The sequence below is a fragment of the Pteropus vampyrus genome, unplaced genomic scaffold (assembly GCF_000151845.1).
Source record: "Pteropus vampyrus isolate Shadow unplaced genomic scaffold, Pvam_2.0 Scaffold262, whole genome shotgun sequence".
Classification (NCBI taxonomy): Eukaryota; Metazoa; Chordata; class Mammalia; order Chiroptera; family Pteropodidae; genus Pteropus; species Pteropus vampyrus.
The window spans coordinates 2,258,913-2,283,686 of NW_011889043.1; the positions used below are offsets into that span (position 1 = coordinate 2,258,913).

The 24,774-nt window shown below is 35.8% G+C and overlaps 1 protein-coding gene and 1 pseudogene across 2 annotated transcripts; one reads left to right on the forward strand and one right to left on the reverse strand.

Annotated features, from left to right (window-relative positions):
* Positions 1-5,517: 5,517 nt before the first annotated feature.
* HMGCR (3-hydroxy-3-methylglutaryl-CoA reductase) lies at positions 5,518-24,755 on the reverse strand. Of its 2 annotated transcripts, none has more exons than XM_011375140.2 (20): positions 24,630-24,755; positions 19,766-19,952; positions 19,217-19,328; positions 18,852-18,939; positions 17,846-17,930; positions 16,808-16,913; positions 15,079-15,185; positions 14,852-14,968; positions 14,252-14,409; positions 13,877-14,124; positions 13,597-13,775; positions 12,387-12,581; positions 11,857-12,015; positions 11,554-11,711; positions 10,745-10,850; positions 8,774-8,944; positions 8,326-8,466; positions 8,076-8,234; positions 7,504-7,658; positions 5,518-7,357 (listed from the first exon to the last, which is right to left on the reverse strand). In XM_011375140.2, the coding sequence occupies exons 2-20, from the start codon at positions 19,928-19,930 to the stop codon at positions 7,303-7,305; spliced, it is 2,664 nt and encodes an 887-aa protein (XP_011373442.1). In that variant the 5' UTR covers positions 19,931-19,952; positions 24,630-24,755; the 3' UTR covers positions 5,518-7,302. The 2 variants fall into 2 exon arrangements, with proteins under 2 accessions (XP_011373442.1, XP_011373443.1); XM_011375141.2 differs by having other exon boundaries at positions 5,884-7,357; positions 24,575-24,706.
* On the forward strand, positions 20,765-20,887 carry LOC111729473 (annotated as a pseudogene).
* Positions 24,756-24,774: the final 19 nt, after the last annotated feature.

Sequence of the window (24,774 nt, forward strand, 5' to 3'; positions counted from 1 at the left end):
ATTAATGAGTCACAACCTAATTAAAAAAAAAACAAAACAATGGAATAATCAAGTACATAGTTTATAATGAAAAATATTTTATGAATCATATATGTAAATGTACATGTATAGTGGGTTACAATTTTAAAATGAATTTCTTACTATATGTTATGGTTCAAAAGTTAGACCATGTGCTACTAGAGAGCAAAGCCATATACAGTTGGGCATTTCTAAAATGAAAGCACAGTGCTAGTCATCCATACTTAAAATTTAACTACATACATTTAGTTAAATAAATCACCCCTCATTTATTTAAATAATATGGCTAGCTCCACATGTTACACCCAGAATTTATGCCCTAGAACAACAGTGAGATGGGAAGTGTGGATTTGCACTTCACTCACTCAGTGGGTTCCCCTGTGGTTATAGCGAAAGCCATCGTGCATATTTTTCTGCTGGTGTTCAAAGATCCATACCATCCAAACAATATGATCAGCCAACTACTTAGTCTGGTGGGATGCTGGAGAAAATATCTGGCTGTCGTGCTGAATTTATTAACAAGTAGTATTGTGGTCCTCGTGGCACATTTTTAAGGAGTATTTTAAGAGTGATTTTAACTATATGCAGCTTTTGCCTTAGTCTCAACTTTGGAATATAACCTGCAAATAAAATGCAATTCTCATTAGCTGTTGCAAATTGAGTTGCTTTTATAGTATCTTCTAGATTTTCCTGCCACTGTTTTAACAAGCAGGACTCATATTGTTGGCATTTGTATTACCTACCCATTAAAAAAATTTTCTATGAACCCTCCATGTCCGCATACTCTGAATAGCCTTATCATAAACCATTTGGCCTCTTCATTCTCTTCCACAGAATTCTGTGAGTTTGGTACTAGAATGAATCTTAAAGATCTTTGAAGTTATTAAAAAATGCCCAACCAGGATTTTATCACCCAGTCATTGTTGAGGTGCTGAATGAGGATGTTTCCATTAAGCGTTAACACACACCATGCCTGCATTTTATCTGACTTCTCTCTGCAATGCTGCTGCTGTTGGCAGTAGCGCTAGTGATACCACTACTATTTACAGAAGAGGAAACAGGCCAGGCCTACTGTGTAAAGTCTTTCCTTTAGACTCTGCTACTTTGTAATGCCTATGTATTTAATATCTAGAATATGATGTACTGAAAGGAGCTGACATGCTTGAAGCACTTTACAGGTACTTCAATACTGGCTTTATAAAATCCCATCAGATACATGAATTTTATCTTAAAGATTAAATTTGGCCATCATTTGATGCCTTAACTGCCTTCCTATCTTCTAGCTTAGAGGGGTGAAATAGAATTCGATCATAAAACACCACGAACAAGTCTGAGAAGGGTATTTTATCTCAGAATTTTCAATCCAAGGATGAACTCCAACGTAGCTGTCACTTTTGTGAGCCATCTGTTGCAAAATGACCACTGAAGCAAGCTTTGGATCCACTCCTGCTCAGTTTACTGTGGTTCTTTTATATTACTATTCTTTGGAATTAGGAGGCCTAAGAGGTATCTGGGTCCAGCACTAGGGAATCTGTGTGTGGCAGCTAAATCAAGATACAGTCGACATCCAAACCATTTTAGCATATGGATATCACTAATTCTCTAGCCCTCAAAATGGTTCCCAGAGCAAATATTTATCGAGCACCTACTACTCGCTATGCAGTGTTCTGGGATTGGGAATACAGCAATAAACAGAACATCTGGCCTAGATTATTTTTGTCATAGCCAAGGTTTTTAGAAATGTATCTAAGGAAATAGGCTTTGAGATAAGGAGCTTTGAATAAGGTGCAGTGAGCAATAGCTACGTTTGAAATGTGGAAGTTTTTTTTTTTTATTCTCAAAAGGTCGATAGGAAATATCGTTGCTGTATTTTAACAACTTTGCCAATTTCTGTCCATGTTTATAGCACGAGATTAATTGGTAAACTATTCTATTCTGATTATTCATTTTAATTTAAAACTACAATTTAATTTATGGTTTGTGACTTTGACTTTTCATTCCTAACATCCAATAGATTTTTATGTTGTTTCTAAGTATATTTCTCTCTATGTTCCTGGGAACCATATATTCAACATAACCAAAAAGGAATGAGATTTAGAAACCAGAAGACCAGAGTTTTTCTGGCTCTCTTACTTGAGCACCTTTGATATTGCCAAGTAATTTCAATGTCTCTAAATCTCCTATAAAGTAATACAAGATCACCTACCATGCTACATCACAAGGTTGTTTGAGGAAGAGTGAGATACTTAAAATGCTTTGAAAACTTTACTATGCAAATGTAAGGAACTTTAGCCACAAGTATGTGCTAGGTACTGACTTTTGCTTGCTAGAGATACGAAGATGAGTAATGCAGAGGAATAATGACAAATAAGATGCAAGCATTTTGAGGCTTTGAGCCCGAATTTTAAGTCACTTGGCTTATCTGGAATTTAGCCTACAGGAGCATGCCCCGTAAGGGAGAAAACTAGAAGAGGCAGAGGCAGGAAAACCTTGAAAACTATGGGAAATAGTTTGATTTTTGTTCTCCCAGCAATGGGAGTCGCAGGGCTTTTTTGAGTATTACTGTTTTACACATCAGAAAAATCAGTGGAACTTGGTGCCTGGTTTTGTTTGGATATAGAATAAGTCAACTGTTAACATTTTTACTTGTAAATAATTCCCACACTAATGTCAGAAATTGGGAGGAGTAACAATGAGTTTTTAAAACTCGAGAAATGGAAGTGATAGTCTCTCAAACTGGAGCTGCCTGGAAGTCACTTACGTTTATAAAATATTAACTGAACGGGTAAGAGTTAAGACCTGAAAAATCAGTGTAGAGATGAGCGTCTCCTAAAGTGATCTCTTTGCCTTTCTTATATTTAGTTCCTCCTCCTGCCACTATTAAATTATCCTTTGATACATAATATCTCTTGCTCAATATGTTTTAAGAGTCTTATATCCAGGACTGAGTTCACACTCCTTGGCTTAATTTAAGCCTGATGTCCAAGGTATCTTTTAAGAATTTGGCCTAACCCCATCTGCCTTACCAATCTAACTGGTCTTGGTCCCCTCTACAAATAAATCAACCCAGCCAGGTGGATTTACTCCATGTCACTTGGTGATGCATGCTTACCTTCTAAGGAACTTCTCTCCTCTCTTAGGTCAACATTCAACCTTTGAGGTCCCAATTTCTGCCCTTAATTATAACCAGTCCCCTCAACTCTTTTTCTTCAGTTCTATGTGTTTTTTTCATCCATACTTGGATTATATAACTACAGTAGTATCCCCTTATCTGCTGTGGATATGTTCTAAGACCCCCAGTGGATGCCTAAAACTGTGGATGATAGCGAATCCTATGTTTTTTCCTATACATACATACCTATGATAGAGTTTACAATCACAGCTGATTTTAGTGTGGAGACTGAGACAGCATTGTTCCCTCAACCATAACCTACCCAATCCACTAAGCCATTCACCATTTCAAATTTTAAGTGACAGGAAAGCAAAGGAGTTCCACAACATGGGCTAGATGACCAGAGCCCTTCTTGCAAGTCTCCTCAAAGTGTCTGTGTGCTTTATGTTAGCAGCTGGCACAGGCCTTCACCCTTTGCTCACTGCCAACTGGCTTCAGAATTAACCAGCTGGAATGGTCTGTTCAATCAGCTTCTTACCTCTGAGTAATGCTGTTCCAGTGCTACAATCCTGGGACATTAAAGTGCAAAGGAATCAAATTTGGGGCCACAGAGTGGATGAGGTGAGGACGGTGAGTAGATAGTGGTATGCGCGAACCTCTTTAAAAGTAGGGGCTTTTTTTTTTTTTTTTTGGATTTTGTCTCCCACTCTTACTTAGCCCTTTGGGAGAGCAGGGAACAAGGAATAAGAGAGTGAGGAGAAGTAAGTGGCTAAAATTCTCTGGGTTAGTCATTCCATTCGTTGAAGATGTGGAGACCTTTAGAGTTGTCTGTGGAAGGAAGGTGGTCATGGGTGGAGGGTGGGGAGACACCAACTCAAATAACATACTTCCTAATTGACTAGTTGTTATATCTCTCTAAGATTAATTCTAATTCTTATTAACCAACACTTGATCTCTCCATGGTGTTTTTAAATTGTGCGCTTCTGAATAAACTGCATTTTCTAATACCGTTAATTCAGTAATAGTGTGCACCTCATACTGAAATCCAGAACTGTTACAACAGCAGCATCAATAGAACTGTCAAAATCCTAGCCCCATTCCAGAGCAAGGGAGTCAGAAAACCTGGGAATGGAGCCCAGCAATCTGTTTTGCCAAGGCCACCAGGTTAGTGTATTGCACACTCAAGCTGGAGAAGCACTGGATTAACGTGGTCTTTTGTGTTCTACCTCCTAACTCCAGCTGTTAGCACAAGGCTCTCTTCTATAGGACTTAGGGAACAACTGTTATCTGGACACAAGAGTGCCTATACCTCCCTCAACAGCTCTCAAACTTTCTTAGAAGGAAAAGAAAGAGGGAGGTGGGGGGAAACATATTCCATTACACTGAAAAAGAAGTTACAACATAATTGTAAACTAAATCATTTGCCACCTTCTCTTGGTTTCCACTATTAGAGGTTATCCATTAATTATCTTTGCTAACTGAATGAAGATGATTATTAACAAATTCGAGTCTTGGCCATAACTGAAGGTTAGAGAAACACTGGTCTTGAAAAAATTGTTCTGTAATAAATTTACAGCTTATTTTAACCTCCTGTACATAGTGGATTTGTTTTGGTGTTTTGCTGCTCTGCATCCTCTTGTTTGAGCCAAGACCTCAACAATGTGAGATGTTTCCTTCGGGTTTAATTCTCTATCCTTTCCTAAGATGAAGAAAAAAAACCTGTCCTGCCACATGCAACTCACTGCTCATCACATCACCCAAACAGAAAAGGGGATGGAAATCCTTCACTGTCTCCGGTCCGGCCTGCTTCACTCTGGAGGAGGCAGACCATACAAGTGATCGAGTGTCATTTGGGGAGAAAAATACAAACTGATTTATTATCTGGGTCTTGGTTCTTAGTGGTTCATACATACCTTTTCTAACTACAGCAGAAAGTGTAGTCAATAATTGCAAGTAAATGGGAATCGGCTTTTAAAAAGGCCGACCTGAACTATATTAAGCTATACTCCAGCTGATACGTCCTAAATGCACACCTACAATGGCCATTTGGTTTGACTACCCCATATTTATGTCTTTCCACTAACCCTCAGACCCCTAATATCTAAAAGTAGTCCAGTTGAGATACTAAATCCGAATTAATCAAACTAAGTATAAGGAAGATAATTTTAATGAACATATAATACCAGTCTACCATTAATGTTGCAAAGTTGAGGAATATAATACAGAATGATAAATGCTCATCATTATGACCTATAATTCACCTACAGGTCATAATTCACCAATAGCATGAATTACAGGTTACCACTCTGGCCAGACTTTACAAGCTTCCAGGCCTCAGGCTGAGGGTTAATCCAAACAAAAAAGGTTACTGCTTACATTTAGTAGTATTCACTTCTTTTTCATAATTTACTGGAACTGGGAAAAAAAAAGTATAACAAAATGTATACAATTTAGTAATTGTACAAAACAATTTAGTGAGATGATATTGGTTACAATCACCAAAATGAAGATGCAAAATACTTTTCATTGCCACTTCCATGAAAAGTTCAGATAAATAAGAAGTCACCGGCTGAAAAGTCACAACAAAAGCAATTTAAACTTTACAAACAGGAAAGATCAAGCTTCCACAACAATGCTGCGGATACAACCATTCAGAGGCTCCCCATGCTGCCATGGTATTACTGGAACGTTTTTCAGAGTCCATCATCTACACAAGCCATCAGCTCTCCAAGACCAACACTTGAAGCATTAGATGTAATACAAAATAAGGAGTTTTTTATTACTTATTCAAAACTTGTACATTAAAAAAAATAACATTCGACACCTCTGCTGACCCCCTGAGAAAGCTAAGAGCTTTTATGGGTCCATCTAAGAGCACTGTGTGAATGTTTCAGTCACCAACCTCCTGGCCACAGGAACGAGCAAGGCATGCTCCTCCGGGGCCATTCACATGGTGCCTTCACTGGCTCTGAAAGCTGACGTACACTTTCATTAGGCTCGACAAGCAAGCCAGGGTTTCCTGGACAATTAAAGAACACCATTCTTCTCTGACCTAAGCTTACAGTATTTTATCAGTATACAAGTTTATTTTTATTTATTTCTTGAACACTTTTAATAAACTCCTAGCATAAGAAGCTCCATTACAACATATATAGATTTGACACAATTCTTTACAAAAAAACTATCTAGATTTTTCAGCTAAATAAATTTAAGTATCTTTTAAGAAATTAAAGTTGGCTTAGAGAAATGGTATTTTTCTTTCAAACCTGTGTTTTCCACCTCTGAGTTCTGAGAGGTCATAGACTTGTATACAAGTCCTTGATAAACAGAGAGAGTCTCCTTTGTCTAAGCAATATTAAGAGCTCTTGTATCTTTGAGAGCACAAAACTCTGTTTCTTAAAGCCTTATGTTGAAAGATACGTTATAGCCAATCTAGACAAACATTTATATTTCGACAAGAGATCTCTGAATAGCCTGCAGAGATAAATGCAGTGATTTGTTTTCTTGATAGAGAACTATTTAGCACTGCTTAGCACATTATTCTGCAGTTGGGGAATAAGAGTAATTCTTCTTTTGAAGAAAGCAGGTCCCCTTCCGAAGAATCATGTTGGCTACCCCAAAAGAATCTCAAAATAGACCAGCACCAAATGAAGTATTAGTTTACAAAAAATAAACTTAGCTCTTATTTCTTAAAATTCTACAACCCAGGCTTAATAAATTAACTTTGAAATCATGAGTTTTGTCAGCTACAATATAATTTAAAAATCCATTTTCAACTCAGGCGTGGGAGGAGTGGGAGGAGGATCAATCTCACACTGATCACCATGAACTCCATGAATTTCATCAAAAGAAAACACTTCTTTCCAGCTTGTGTTCTATTTCAGAAGTGAGCTGTGGATTAACATCTGTGATGCTTTAAAGCATAATATTCATGTTGAGATCTCTCCAAAGAGCACAGCATGTAAAGCACTAAACTGTCTTCGGATCTGAGGAATCTGCACGGAAAGAAGGACCTCAGACTTGTCTGAAAGAGCCAAACACCAAGCAGTCGTCTCACTGATCATATCTATTCATCCTCAAGAAGACACTGCATTGAGCTTTTTAATTCACAGATTTTATGTCAGTCCTTTAGAACCCAACGCCCGTGTTTCGGTTCGGAACTGTCAGGCTCCTTAAGCAGTTTTCTCAGTGCAAGTTCCTTGGAGGTCTTGTAAATTTATCTTTGACCTATGGCAAACAAAGACAAAGTAGAGATATACAAAATAATAAGAATGCAGAAGTTTAAGTTAAGACTATTGTATCTGAAGAGTAGATTTTTATACTGCATATTTTAAGTACAGGGGAAACATGTTAAATAAATCTTTAAGTCTTACCTGTTGAGAAGCATGTGACTTTGGACCATATGTCCTGTTGCCAATGCTGCCATCACTGACAACTCCCCAGCCATTACTGTACCACACACAATTCTGGCAAGCTGCCGGGCATTTTCCCCAGGATTGTCTTTGCACGCTCCCTGAACACCTAGCATCTGCAGCCAGGGAGAGACAGAGCAGGACTCATCCTTCAAGTCATGGCGACAACTTCCTACTCAAGCAACTAACATAAGGGTGACTACAATGGCATAGAACTAGGCTCCATTAAAAGTACTAAATTTCCAAGATTTGGCAGCCAGTACTGACAATGTATACACCACAGTTAACATAACATCCACACCCTGGCTGGCAGTGCCCTTACTCAGAGTAGATAAACATTCTTTGCTCTCTTAATATACTTTCTCAATTTACTAAGCATATGCCTGAATGTGCTTACTTGGACACACTAAATTAGGCTTAAGGGAAACAAAAGAATAAAAAGGTTGCTAAAATATTGAGGTGAGTGATATGCAGAATCTCAGCAGCTCAGAATAGGCTAGAGATCCCTGGACTTTGTGCCCGATATGTCATACCTGCAAACAGGCTTGCTGAGGGAGCAGGTTGGTCCCACCACCTACAGTTCCTATTTCTATAGATGGCATGGTACAACTGACATACAAATCTTCATTTGTGGGACCAGTTGTTTCCATTAAAGTAATGCAGTTTGAACTAACAACATTCTGCGCTGCATCCTAAAAGAAAATAAAATAAAAATGGAAAAATATAAAACTTCTCTTACTTAGAACAATAAAAGAGAAGGGAAGTGGAGGCGGGAACCCTCACCTGTCCACAGGCAATATAAATGGCAGTGACAATGTTTGCCGCATGGGCATTGTAACCTCCAATGCTCCCGGCCATGGCAGAGCCCACCAGATTCTTATTCACATTGACTTCAATCATAGCTTCTGTAGTAGTCTTTAATACCTAGAAAACAGAGTTATACACATTTCACATCTTCCCACAGAGATTCAGGGGTGTGTTATCCAGATCTTTCTTTCTGTACCTCCAGAAAACAAGGGAGTTTAGACATCACCTCATTTAAGCTCTTAACGCAATAAAGAGTATCAGTTCAGTTTGTTCCTATGAATGTCATAGGCAGACACACGAGCATGATAAAACCTTCATCTTTAACGTGAAACATACGCCCACATATTAAACTTTACTTACAATTTCTCCAATTTTTTAATCCAATTAAAGATTAACAAAATGAAATATTTATCCAATCACTCACTTCTCTGACAACCTTGGCTGGAATGACGGCTTCACAAACAACAGACTTTCCTCTTCCCTCTATCCAATTTATAGCAGCAGGTTTCTTGTCGGTACAATAGTTACCACTAAGTGCTATGATCTGCATTTCAGGAAAATGCTCACGGAGTTTTATAAGTGCTTTCTCTGTACCCTATTAACAACAACAACAAAATTACATTAAAATTCACAAAGTTATTTACAGACCAGAGGCTTTATTTGTATCTAATAATACTAATACTTCTAACTACAATAGCTATATTAATATTATTATTTCGAATAACTATACTTCGAAGAAACTAAAGTAACAGCTGTTTTATTAACTATCAGTGACTAATTTCTCAAGCAGATATAGATTCCTAATGTTTCTGTCTAGGGATAAAAGTGAACTTCTTCGTCGTGATTGATGAACAGAATGTAGATGAGAATATTAAAAAATACTGAAAAAGAATACTCATATTCATGTCACTGAGGAGTGAGTAACCCAACTCATGACCAAGGTTTCATAAATTGCCTCTTCTGGTTATTAAACTGTTACCTACAACCCCAAGTGACCAAGCCTGCAAACATAAGTCAAACATCAAAATAAATCTTGTTGTTAATGGGAAGTTGTTGGAATTTACATTACATAAAATATAAAAAAGACTTCCAATGACTTCCAACTAAGTGAAATTATTTCAGTTAACCACTCCTCAATAACCCAAAACATACTTGTGGCTAATTAAAAAAATTTTTAATTGTGGTAAAACACACATAACATAGAATTTATCACATTAACCATTTTCAAGGTAACTGATTGTTCAGTAGTTTAAAGTACATTCAAGTTGTTGTACAACCAATTTCCAGAACTCTTTTCATCTTGCAAAGCTGAAACTCTATACCCATTAAATAATAACTCTCTATTCCCCTTTCTCCTCAGCCCCTGGCAACCAGCATACTACTTTTTATGTCTCTGAATTTAATCGAGGTACCTCATAAATGGAAATCATAAAGTATTTATCTTTTTGTAACCAGATTATTTCCCTTAGCAAGTGAACCTCAAGGTTCATCCACATTTAGCATATGTCAGAATTTCCTTTCTTTCTAGTGTTGAATAATATTCCATTGTATATAAACACCACATTTTGTTTATCCATTCATCCATCAATGGACACTCAGGCTGCTTCTACCTTCTGGCTATTGTGAATAATGCTTCTATGAACAAGGGTGTACAAATTATCTCTTTGAGACCTTGCTTTCAGTTCTTTGGGGTAGATACCCAGAAGTGAAATTGCTAGATCACAGTAATTCTACTTTTATTCTTTTTAAGAAACCACTGTACTACTGTTTATTGGCAATTTTTAAAGCTTATGCATTTAGTCACTATCATCTCTTTCTGAATAGTCCTTATAAATAGTTAAACCAAAAAATATTTGCTAGCCTAACTGACTTTAACATTTTACATTTGTGTCTGGTAAATAACATATCAGTAGAATAAAACGTAAGACATATATAATCTTCTTATAAGGAGATAATTAAAATAACCAGACTATACGCATGAGCTTGGCCTCTTAAATATAAGACTTATCAAGTCTCTAGAATAGGTCAGCTTTCATGGTTTATAAAACAAAATTTTAAAGTGCTAACCCTAAGGTTTTTCCCAACTCCCCTGAGTAGACCCAGAACATATACAATGCCAAGTCTAAATTAAATATATCAGATACAAACAACGCCGGTAAACAAATGCCTGATTTATATAACATGAATTACATAAATCAATATTTAGCTTTCAATGAAAATCTTACAGTCACGTAACACTTTGAGTACTAGTGGATGTGCATGGCACAATATTAGAAGTACAAGAGGGCATAAAGTAGACAGTGAGTCTGCTCCCTACCTGTCGCCTTGACACCTGAGTTACCCTCTCCTGGAATAATCACTCTTTCAAGTTCTGTTATAGTCTATCCATGCTTACCTTTGAAACCATGTTCATCCCCATGGCATCACCTGACTTGGACTGGAAACGAATATAAAGGTTGCGCCCAGCTATACTCATATGAAGTTTCTGCAGACGTGCAAATCTGTCAAGAAAAAAAGCAAAGATTTTTTATTTTTTTAAGAAGATGGAAGTTACCTTAAAATTTAGTTTAGTTGGTTCATTCTACACATAAGAGAAACCTCATGGAGATTACTTATTAGTGTAATTTCTTCTTTAACCTAACATTGTATTAGAATACTATACAGGCTGCTTCATTCTTAGGTGCTGAAAGAAGGGAGAGCTACAGACAGCTATTTCATCATAGATAAATTTTAAAAGTCCAAGTAAAAGCAAGAATATAAGCTTGAACTATGCTGGGGTTGTTATCATTTGTATTGATTATACTTCTTGATAAATTTAATTTTCTGTATTTAAAGTAAATCTTCTACACCAATATTTACTTCAATCCCGCTTCCAAAATCTTTTTTCTCAGGCAATTCAGCCCTAGGGCAATTCTAAGTCAAAATTCTTCTAGGAAAAAGTAACAGCATAATCAAAGTGAGCCCTGTAAAGCCAACACCATTTTTTTCTAATTTACCTTTATGGAAGTATTCATTTGGATTAACATTCTGCTCCTTTGCCCCAAACCAAGCATTACTATTACTCATTTAGAATAAATGGATTTAAAGTTGATATTTTGTTATGTCATTTTAAGCAGGCAATATGTTAACAGTTACGTTTAACGATCAAAGAAGATGGCACACTGGTTTGAAATAAACAATGCACTTACAAACCCATATACACACCTGCTGGTGCTATCAAATGCCTCCTTCATCACTGTGAACCCTTCAGGTGTCTCAAGCCAGGCCTTCACTTCTGCAGAGTTAGAAGCCCGGGGAAGACGTACCACTGGACCCCGAGTCATCCCATCTGCAAGGATTCGGCTGCTGGCACCTCCACCAAGCTATGCAAAGTATATTATGGAAGCACATATTATCCTGACAACAATTCTGCTTGTCCCAAAAGGTGTCCTCGATTGTCCCCAAATCTATACCCATCAACTGGCCTAGTGTATCCTAAAACAGGCAAATATATAAATGCCAACTTACACCTATTGCTCTGCAGCCTCTATTAGTGCTGGCCACAAGACAACCTTCTGTTGTTGCCATTGGAACCTGGAATTCTCTTCCATCCAAGCACAGAGGTCCTGCCACTCCAACAGGGATGGGCATATATCCAATAACATTCTCACAGCAAGTTCCTATCACCTAAAAGGTAAAGTTAGGGGCCAAGTGAAAATCTATATTGCAAATATACAGCCCTCATCATTAATAACTTTCTTCAAACTTAACCCTTTCATGTATTTGTCAACAAAATTTTTATTTACTCTTTAAAAGTACATAAGATACTAAAATATTTAAGTAACGACTATAAACAACAGAAAAAGTATTTTGAATTTCTATGACCTATATATATCATAAGCAGAATATAAAATTGCAGTAAAATGGAGAAAAAAAGGGAAATATTTTATAAAATTATATACAATAAAAGACCAGTCAAGAAAAAAACTATAAACTATAAAAAGCTAAAGATTAAAAAGTTACAAAATAAACCTCCTCAAATCAAGAAAATTACATACCAAGGAGTAGTTATAGTCCCTATAAGGGAGATACTGGAGAGAAGAAGGCTCTGGAAGTTTTTTGGAAAGTAACTGTCGGCGAATAGATACACCTCGTTCATGGGTTTCCATCAGAGTTTCCAATTTGTAAGCTGAGATATGCTTAGCACTGACTAATTGGATGATTTCAGCATCACTAAGGAATTCTGCACCTTTCTAAAGAAATGAAAAAAAAAATGGGAGGGGGTTGAGGGAGAGAGATGACAAAAAACTTGAACTGTATTTCCTATTATTCATACTAAATAAATCATTTAATACAAACAATGCTCTCAATAAAGACAAAACACAAATAAGAAGAGAACCCAAATGACTTTGGAATTCTAAAGATGATTTGAGTAGAAATAGGAATATCAAAATGAAAGCAAATTCTTTATAAAAATGTGAAAACTAAACAAATATAAGACCAAAACACTAAATTTTGCAAGTAAAGTCCATAGGAAAAAAATCCATAATTAAAATTCTGACATCTACCCTATAAGTTTTGCTATCCCTGAATACAGCAAGACAGCTGAGATATTGGTACACATGTTAATAGGAATGAGGGAAAGGAAAGTGATAAAGAAAAACAAACACAACACATATTCCCACTCATACGCACATAAATCGAGAAATGAAACAGATTAAGAAGATAAGGATGGAAGACAAGGTCATGCTAAAACATGAGTGAACCCATAAGGTCATGTAGGCAGAAGGTAAAATAAGCTTTCTCATAAGCATCAAGCTTACTTTAAAAAACAAAAACAAAAACAAAAAACCTTTCTTCTACCTTTGAGGCTCATTTCTATATTATACCTCTTCTAGGCTTCAACACGTATATGAGACTACAGTAATTGCTCATCTCTATGATAAACAGTAAAAAAGTAGAAAGAGCACTGACTCTTGAGTCAGTAAATCTTGGACTCTTGATACTAGCTTTATCATTTCTCAGATGTATTACTTCGGGAAATACATAAATCTCCTGGAGCCTTCTCATCTAAAAAAAAAGGAAATGATTCCATCTATCTGGCAAGGTTGTGGGGAATAAATAAGACCAGTACCCATAAATCATGCAACATGGTGCCCAGAACTTAGCAGATACTCAATAGCTATCGCTTCCTTTCTTCCTTTAAAAAAAAAAAAGCTCCTTTTCTTAAGAAAAATACCAAGCTTGAGTTTCTTTTATTTTCCTCACCTCTGAATTCCCAAATATCTGTATACATTCTTCATTTGGCCGAGGCTCCTTGGGAAGTTCAATTTTAGGTTCCTGTGTCTCTAGTTCCGGTGAAGTACTAAATAAGGAGGAATCACCAACCACAAATGTCGCTCTATTTGAGGTGTCAGTTTCTGCCACTAAGGGTTTTATAACCTCGACTGTTGAAGAGATCAAAAGAAATCTCACAACATTGAACATAAGTCAACTTCTTGACAAATTAGCATTGTAAGAACGGAAAATGAAGAGAGTGAAAAATTACCTTTTCTTTCTCTGTTTATCTTTGTCTCCTCCTCCACTGCATGGAATTTCTGGTTATTTTTGACCACTATAGGATCACGTCTACAACAATCATCTGGAACTTTTTTGGGGGTCACCACAGGAGATGTGATAGGGTTTTTTAATGAGAGTGTGGATTCTGTCTCTGCTTGTTCGAAGAAGATGTACTTGACAGCCAGAAGGAGAGCTAAACTTAAGGTAATAACTTGTTCAACATCCATGCTGATCATTCTAAATAAAAGAAAGCAAATTAAAACATTATTACTCGTAAATATAAAAGGCACAACCTAAACTTCTAGTAGCAGTAGCATAGAGTACCATGATTAAGATACAATAAAGTAAGTCTCAGGTAACTTACTTAGAGAGATAAAATTGCCAGAGGGAAACACTTGGTTCAATTCTCTTGGACACATTTTCATCCAATCCTAAAGAAACCTTAGAATTTTCTGCTGTACTGTTTTGAGAAGGATCGGCTATCCAGCGGCTGTGAGCATGAACAAGAACCAAGCCTAGAGACTGAAATAAAAATTTTTTAAATTATGTATCTTCCGCATATCAGTGAAACCTAAATTTCTCATCCTTAGCAACTGGATAACCAGACACTATCTCCCATAGCCTCCCCTTACCATGAAAAGAAAGCCCCAAGCTTGCTGTGTGACTAAAGTAGTGGCCCCATTGAACTACTGACAACATTGCAAAGAATAGGTTTTCAAACAAGAGATAAAATGGAAGAACTTGAAAAATTTGTTTAAGGGAGAGATGCTAATAAAGACCAGGAGCCTTAAAGAAAGGAGAAACAAGTTAAGGAAAAAAAAGGGAAAAGAAACATCAGTGAAATAGCCAAAAACTGTAGAAAGATGACAAAAAAAGGAAAAAAAGACAAAATAGACGAAATTGAAAAGCAGAATATGACACTGGAACTCAAGATACTGAAGGGAGAAGAAAACTATGTAATTACCATAATCATCTTAACCCTCTGAGTAACAGGATTTGGTTTATTTTCTTCTTCTTCTAAAACTCGGGCAAAATGGCTGAGCTGCCAAATTGGACGACCCTCGCGGCTTTCCCGAGAAAGCTATAAAGTAAGTTAGTGTTACATTAGAAGGTATTGATTTTATTTAGGCGAACTGATATAATGAGAAATATTATTCTTCTACTAATGTCATTATTAAGAACTGCTCTTACCTCTAAAACCAAGGACACACAAGCTGGGAAGAAAGTCATGAACACGAAGTAGTTGGCAAGAACTGACATGCAGCCAAAGCAGCACATAATTTCAAGCTGACGTACCCCTAGTTAGAGAAAAATTAAACTTACAATGAATAAAGTATGTGTATTTGTGATGTTGCATACAGCACTCTTCACATAGGTAGACAAATACATGAAAATATTAGTATGTTAATCTCTTTGCCATCTACCAGAAAAAGACTTAGGAACTCAGAGGTGATGCCAAGCCAGAGAGCTCAGAGGAATAACTCTCATGGGCAGAGACCTTGTTCCCTCCCATGTCTCCCACAACACAATGCCGGGCACAGAGGTAGCATTTAATGCATATTTGATAATCCCTATTTTTTAAGTGTACTATCTGTTTTGCGATACGGGTATCTAATGGAGCAAACCCTCCACAGTTACACTATTGATCCAATCCCACTAGTTACCCTAAAAGCAATTCACCTGTGGACAAAAGATTTTTTATAAAAGTAAAATGTACTGTCAATTATGCCATTCCTGATATAGTATCATAATAAATATTTTATTTGTACTACTGAACTCTAACTTCAGTAAAACCTCTATGATATTTACTGATGTTCTAATAATTTTGGTTAATTTCACTGATCTGCTTAAAAAATGATATAATGCAAAAAGGAAACTCAAGACTCAAAATTAACAACTGTTTCACTACAAAATGTTTAAAGTATCATTTAGTAATCTTCTCCAATAGAAAGTAACAGAATTACAGAACTGGAAAAGATTTAGATCACCAAATCTTACTTCCTCACTTTACAAATAAACCTGAATATAAAACATTTTTCTAATGTCACTCACGTTAAATATAAAATGTTTCAAAATATAAATAAAAAATGATTCCCTTTTCCTATAAAAACTACCAACTAGAATACAAAAAACTCAGTTATATTTTATTTTCTGAATTGTAATATATATTTAATATAATACCCTGGTGAAGAGACCTCAACTAATGACAACTAACTACTCTCTTAAAAGTTAGATAATTTACTTCTGAAAGAAGCAGCCCCTTATTGAGGGCACTAAGGTACCAGGAAATATACTAGAATTGTATTTACTTAAGTGTGGCCTTCATGAGAAAGCCATGAAATCTAGTCCTAATGATATCGACAACAGCATGCCAGAGCATAATTTCTGTCCTATATTAAATTGCTATTCAATATCTAATTTTCTACTATCCAAGTAAGGATATACTACATACTGTCTGATTAAATTTTCCCAACCTTCCTATTAGGTGGATCTAACTTAGCTCTGTCCAACTCCTGAATCTTGCACTATCTTCTACATAGCAATTAATACGCAAGGAATCAAGTCACTTAAATTTGTTTAGGCAACAGCAGGGGCTAGGAGGTACTTTACAGAAAAGCCTTGGAATACAATCTTAGTTAAAAACCAGTCAAGAGAACAAATAAAAATACTACTAAGTCATCAAAAAAGTGGTATACAGAAAGATCACAAGAGTAGAAAACAAATCAATAAGCTGCTACTAAGTTAATATTAGAGCAGACAGACATAAGGTCAGATATAACCACATACTCATACAATTAAAAAATTTTAACAGTAATATCAGCTTTTTAAAAGTCAAGATTTAAGAATAACCAATGCATTCTAAGGTATTCTTTCTCTTTATTAAAAATTTATTAAAATGTATTAAAAATTGCTTACAAACCTGACATGGTACCTACTCCAATCACAAGGCATTCTACAAGAGCATCAAGGGTGAATGTGGGACCTAAAATTGCCATTCCACGAGCAATATTTTCCCTTACTTCATCCTAAAATATAGACCAAACATATTCATGAGAATAAAGTACAAAACAATTTTTTAAAAGGTTAGAGAGCATGCTAGAGCTTCTACTGAAATCTAACTTACTATGCAAAGAATAAAATATATAGTAATGATAAGACTAACAGGCATTCAAAATGCAAAATATGTTAATATAGAGGATTTTTAAAAAATACACACAACCGTGCCCTGCTTTCCCTTTCTATTGAACAAAATATTTCTTGAAAAGATCTCTTTGAGGTGGTATTTTAATCCTAAGATTGAAATCTCATATAATTAAATCCTACAACATTTTATATTTTAGCTACCATTGATAGAAGTCCTTAGGTGTAAATTTTTTGAGACCACGTTAGTATTATGAAACCTAAATCATATCCTTGCTCAAATTATCATAAATATTCAGCAAATACATAATCAGGGCAGAAGGACACGCTATTTTATACTCAGATACCCTGATGAAAGATTACTAAAAATGCTAAGTTCTTTACAGTGACTAATGAACATCAGGATAAATCTTTAGGTGGGAAATTATTCTAGTGTTTTCAAGGGGCTTAGAAATAAATCTACCCTGAGACTCTCTTACCTTAGATTCTATTTTGTTCGCCAATATGTTTCACTAGGTAGATATTCTTACTTATCCAAAAGTCCAAAATACTAGCTTAATTTCTGAAACCTTCAAAAAGAAAAATGGGTAATATTCCAAATTCCAGGAGTTATGAAATTATAAAGGAGTTGTTAGATAAATAGGATAGTTCCTAAGGAACATAGGAAGACCAGTCTTAGGACTTGACAATTAAACTACAATTGTAGGCAATTCCCAAATCTTGAATTATGGAGAAACTCTATTAACTCTTCCTATTTATGTAAAAAAACAGAAAAAATAAATACTATTAACATTTATGTCTTACAAATAATACTTACTTGTGAGTTGGAACTGAGGGCAAACTTTGCTAGCGCACTTGCTCTGGAAAGGTCAATCAAAAGCAGGAAAAAGGGCAAAGCTTCACTGGAAAAAAAATCAAGATGATGAACTACATTTAACAAAGGAAAAATATGGATTAAAAAGTCCTTTCTAAAACAAAACTTTTTTCCCCCATACATTGTATGACCCTCTAGTATGTGTACATTTTTGCAGACCAGAAGGTATACCCTATACTCCGTTGGCATCCTCAAAGTTAAACATTTTAGTTGATCAAAACATTTGTTTAAAATGTAAATATATTTATACATTTTGATAGTTTTATACAAAATGATCATCCTTAGTAGACAATGTCTCTCTGGATTAGCATGGGGGGAAAAAAGTACAATATATACATATAATATTTTTTCATTAATCACTACTTGTGGAAGGATAAACTATAAACAACCTTACTGGAGAGTAAACTAGCAAAAATGGCATTCGAAAGTCCTAAAAACTTACACAGTTAGTATCTCATTTCTAAGAATGTATCCTAAGACAATGACTATGAATATGAACAAAAATTTAGCTACAAAGACATTCATCACAGTGTTGTTATTAATGGAGGAAATTAAATAACCTAATAATCCAATCCTATAGGATTAAGTAGATGAACTATAATATATTCATCATACACGTGAATACTAGACAGCCATTATAAATAATTCAGTTTAGCATTAAGGACATGCAAAGATTTTGATAATTATTAGGCATAAAGAAGTTATAAAGCAGTGTATATAATATGATCTTAGAAATTTTCTTTAAATATAAAAAAAAAGAGAAAGCATATATACCTAAATGTTAATGAGTATTAAAGTTAGCTAAATGATTACATGAAAATTTTCTTCATATTTTCTATAAACTTCTGAAAATTTATATATTGCAACTTTATAATATGAAGAAAAGTTATAAAGTTCTTAACAATATGTTTTGAAAATAAAAGTATACTTATGCTTTAAATATACTTACTTCAAGCCTGTCAATTCTTTATCTAAGAAATGGATGACAACTGTACTGAATACAAAACTTGAGAAAATTGTGAAGAGGCCAGCAATACCTAAAATGACAAAATCAACAAACTAAAAAAACTTCATCCTTTATTACACAAATAATTACAGTCTCATACAACATTCTGAAAGAAATAATATTATTGTCTCCAGGTTAATACTAAAGTCTCAAATATCAGAATGTCTAACTCCCAATAAGAAAACACATGCAGCACACTTTAAGCAACACACACATTTATGTATACATGATTTGAACAGGTACAATTCTATAGCAAATACAAAAAAATCTGATGGCCCGTCAAGAAATTAAATGTATAAAATGATTACCCAAAATATATTTTGATCCAAGTTGACGTAAATTCTGGAACTGGAAGTAAATATACAGGATTGCTATGCATCGCGTTATTGTCAGAATTATAATGTCACTGCTCAAAACATCCTATTGAGAAAAATAGAAAAAAATCACCATAGCTATAGCTTTCAAAACAACCAAAATATAAGAATTTTTATTTTGTATGCATCATTAGTTTACATCTTATAAAATAAATGTAAGCACGATTCAAATAAAAATATTAAATATGCAAATAAAAATTAAATCCAAATTTTTTAAAACCCAATTTTTAAACAATCCAGTTTAAGCCAATCATTTTCATTGTTAATCTCTTATAAAAGCTATATTTCTAAAGTAGAAAAAGCAAAAGAAAAGTATTTCTAGTACATTTCCATACTATAAGTAAATGGAAATTTGAGGTAAGTTCATGAATACTAAAATATTTTACTCATAACTTTTTTGATAATATGGTCTCTAAAAGGAGATATTCTTTAGAAAATAAAAATGTAATTTACTTGAGTCGATATCAAATTAATTTCACAAACCTCTTCAAACTTCGGACACTCGTAATTCCAACCACAGATCTTATCATTACCGGTAAACATGTTCATGGACATCATACAGATGGTCAGTGTCACTGTCCCTACTATGACTTCCCAGGGGTGGGAGGCCACAAAGAGGCCATGCATTCGGAAAAGTCTTGACAACATGGTAGCTACAGATCCTTGAATCCTGGAAGGAATATTATGTATGAACACTTAGTATACAGCTCACTGTACTTTTAAGAAAAGATTTCAAGGAAAAGTAAGTTGTAAAACCTGCTTTTGTATGCACAGGGTCTTGTACATATAAATATTATTATTTGATAATGCTCTTTATAATTTTGGAAAATAATTATTAAATTAAAATAAGAAGGCTCTGTTATTAATTCTTTACTTACAACACTTAAATCCTCTATTATTCACTAGCAACCAACTTAACAGCTATTTCTTACAAATTGTATGAATTAAGCCATTTAAGATAGAACCAAACAAATATCTCAGCCCTTGATATTACTTGAACCAAGGAGGAGAGCAATATAGCAGAAAATAAAATGAGAAGCAATTATTCACATTTATTTTCTTATTACCCTTATGTAAAATGCATATAAGCATCCTCTTCATTCTCTACATTCTGGTTATGCAAAAGGTAAATATGAAAGAATCTACTCGTTGAGTGTCCTCCTATAAACCATTATCTTAGTTTATAAAGCTCCTCAAGCAAGAGAGGGGCTCATTACATTTTAACATTCCATCCAACATATGGCCTAATGTCACTAGCCAAACGATGTTTAATAAACCTTCCTAATGTTGCTGTCACCAGAGAGAAGTCTTTTCATAAACTTTTACAGCTTATCAACATGCTAAAACAGTATCTCTAGCATTCAAAAATTCCCAACAGAACATATAGGTAATTTTGATATAATGACTACCATGAGTAAACTTTCCCATGTTTGCTGGCTAAATAATAATAATAATTTTGATACTATGATTAAAAAATATCTAGTCTACAGCCATACTACCCTGAATGAGCCCAATCCTGTCTGATCTTGGAAGCTAACTAAGCAGGGTTGGGCTTGGTTAGTACTTGGATGGGAGATCACCTAGAAAGACCAGGTGCTGTAGCTGTAAAAAATAAAAAATAAAGGATTGTAAGCTGACAAGGTCCTTGCAATCTGTGAGGTCAACCAAGGGTTGCCTCGCCTAAAAAATAAATTAAAAAATAAAAATAAAAATAAAATAAAAAATATCTAATATAGTCACTGATCTCCAATACAGGAACTTATTTGTAAGACTTCTCACTCTAAAATTAATACTTATGATAAAGCATTATTAACTACCCATAAAAAGTCAATTAAAATTAAGATTTAAAAAGTAAGCCCACTGATTGACACACAAGCAAGAATTCAAATTAATCTCACATTTTTGGTAATAACCAAGAAAGGGACTCATTTATTGAAGACAGACAATAAAAAGGCATCATCTCTCAAGGTAGTCTTCTATGTTCTTTACATCTCAAGCATACAAGACTACTGTCTAGATATCTGGTTTCCAAACTGCAGGTCACAACCCTTTATTGGATCAATTAGATCACGAAATCAATTTTAAATCAGAAAAAAACATTTTTAAATAAAATAACATAGAAAAAATAGCTGTGGGTAATAAGACAAGTAGTATGGATAAGCTTACTTCTTGAAACTTTGCTTCATAAAACTATACATGTATATGTGTACTGGCTTCCAACTATGTATTTCTTACTGTGGATCTCTATTTTAAAAGGCTGGCATTCACTAAGATATACAAATGTGGCATGCATCTGCCTGTGTTTATTCATGCTTTTCAACCTTCCTCTCTGAGTCTTATTCATTATTCTCCAGCACCTTGCACATATATACCTGCTTAATTCAAAATAAATTCTTAAACTACAGTAGTGTGCATTTAATTGATACTTCTTGAAACAGACCTAAAGATTACTTTTTAAAAAAATTCAACAAGAAATGGACACAAACCACCCCCCTTCTTGTTCCCCACTTAAAGGCTGAATGCAATGGGTAGGGAAGAGAGGCTACATTTTATATACTATCCTGGAAAATGAATATCAATAACAAAATTATTTTCTACTAAATTAGAAGAGACTTGTACTTAAGGTATTGGAGATTATTATTTATATCTTAGAATCAAATCCTACTTCATTATAATCATAAGCCTCATACGAGGCTAGATTTTCATGATAGTCTCCTATCACATAACTTCTTATATTAAAAAAAACAACCCTACAAACCACTCTAAAGGATCAACTGGCATCAATGTCCCAGAAAATTAACTATACACACATTTCAAATCTAGGTTAAAATAACTTCTAACACTTCCTTCCCTAAAAAACGCTCAATTTAGGTTATTCCCTATTGAGTCAACATATCCTTCACTATTTAAAAGTTAATTCAGTTAAATTAAAATCTGAGCTGCTAACAGGAAGGCACCCCCCAATTTGATCACAAATCAGTTTAGCATTATCAACTTACAATTACATATTAGGCACATTATGTTTTTCCTCAAAAAGATTTCATGGTAGCATTGTCAATTCTGTGACATTTCTTTCTAAGGTGTAAAATCATCTTTGTAACATTCAGGAGAAGAAATACATATGATCCTATGAACCACTGCCAAATACAGAGAACCTGACCTATTTGGAAATACAAACTGAAATAACTGAATGTACACAGGTGTATCAAAAGTAACCATAATTATAAACACTCTCGTTTCTCATGAGCACCCTCCCCATTTCTCTGTGATTATGCAAAGCACTTAAATGCCATAGACTCCAATCTTCTACCTTCATCAGCAGTTGCAAGTGGCACTAGCAGGCTACAGGACGGCTCATGCAAATTAAATAGGCAGTCTTTATGCCATGTTGCAATACAAATAAATTTTACTTTAAAAATCAAGTTAAATAGGCAATATGTATGCCTTGCGCGTTCAGGCTGAAGTATGCCGCAAACATTTCAGATTCTTCAAAAGAATGGATAATTTAAAATCAATGGAATCCTCAAACTCTAATCCAATATGCTACAAAAACCACCTACCAAGGCCAATTGCAGAAAAGGATGCTTTGGCATCCCATTCTAATTCTTTCCTCCCACTCAGCATTCCTCCTGTGCTACACATTCCAGTATTTGATTATATACTACCTTACACTGTTCTCAAATTAATTGCTGTGTACGTTTTGTCTCTTTGAAGGCAAGCACCCCGCCTTATACTAAGCCATTTTTAATTCCAACAGAATCTAGCATTCTGCTGCTCAACCTAGCATCTTAGAGGAAAAATAATTTCTTGCACTGGAAATCAGGAAACCTGGATTCTACACCCAATTCTATTATATGCTACCTGTTTGTAAGTCACATCACTCTTATTTACAAAGCTAGAGCTCCAAAGCTTTGACAAAGTATTGAGTGGAACTATGTGAAACTGCTATTTCTGTAGGTAAAAAAATGACCAAATTTTAAATATCAGCAATTTCATGTGGGTCAACCTAAAACGATATGGATATAAATGTGATTATCCATGGTCTAGAAACTAGATCATAAAAGAATTAAAAAAGCACATGTGTGCACACTGTTCATCTTGAAATGCTCATGCCCCTGGAGAGTTTTCATGTTAATGATGTAATTTTTGCACAATTATTTTAACTTTCATGTTACTGATTCCCATTTGTCCTTATTGCCAATTTTATCAGAAATTCTGGTAATATGTTACAACAAAGAAGTCCCTCAAAATCCAATCTATCCATTTCCAATGGACATTCCAGGCCTTAGCTAGATCACCTCTAAAAGATAAAATGTCTTTCATTGCATGGAGAGAAAAATTCACAAGCAAACAAATAATACATTCTCTAGATTGTGAGATGCTGATATTATGCACGATTTAACACAGCCTGGAAACGAATCTTTCCTATAACTTTACAGCACCAAGAAGGCATATCTTCAAGCCCTGAAATATTTCAAATGACCATTTAAGACGGAGTACATCAATTTTCTACCGCAGAAATTGACTGTTCTATATTTGAACCTCAAAGGTAAGTTTTTCCTAACTAAAACCAAATAATTCTGAAAAACCTAAATGTTTTGACTAAAAGCACCAAGGAGACTACGCCTCTTACACACACACACACACACACACACACACACACACACGCACGCACACACGAATCTTTTAAGTCCTTGGGAGACTCCCTATGTTAGGCTCTCTGTCCTTTCAGCCCGTTTCTCCTGAAAATAACAGGACATGTCTGTGCAGCCTCACGGTTCCTTAATGGTTCTGACTTAGTCGCCGCATACAGAGATCTTTCCCATCACTTTAAAGAAAGGTGCTGACGAACAGCACCGCCTGGGCATGGACGCCTACACCGGATGGACCTTCTCGGACCTGCACCGGACGGGCCGCTCCCTAGCCCCTCAGCATTTCCAGAATGGAGGGGCCTTCAAGGTCACCCTCCTGGCACCCTTTCCGCCCCAATGATCGTGACAGCTCAGCCAGCACTGCCTACATCTAACAGGGGAGGCAAATGCTACTACGCCCCGCCGCCCGCCGCTCAGGCCCAGCCTGGCCCCCAGGTTCCCCTGATATCAGTGCGGGCCGCCGCTCCGCCAGCCGCACCTCAAGGACGTCTCGCAGTCCCCGCGGGACAGGGCCCCCACACCCTCAAAGCCACAACTGCAGCTCCCGCCAGGTCCACAGGAGGTTCTGGCCGCTCCTTCCTAGGGCCGAGCAGAGCTCGAGAACCGCCACCAACGCCGCTCTAATCTCGCTCCCACTCACCACCGTCCCGCTTGCCGCCTTCCGAGCCCCTCTTCGCGGCCACCGTCCGACTCACCTCCCGATCTCACTAGAGGCCACCTAACCCCCGCGCCGGCGCTCCGTCTGTCTCCAGAGACGCGGGGCGGAAGAAATCTTCGGCTTACGCACGCTCGGAGCCGGACGAGCCTGCGACCAATGAGAAAGGATCGTCCGATCGTCTA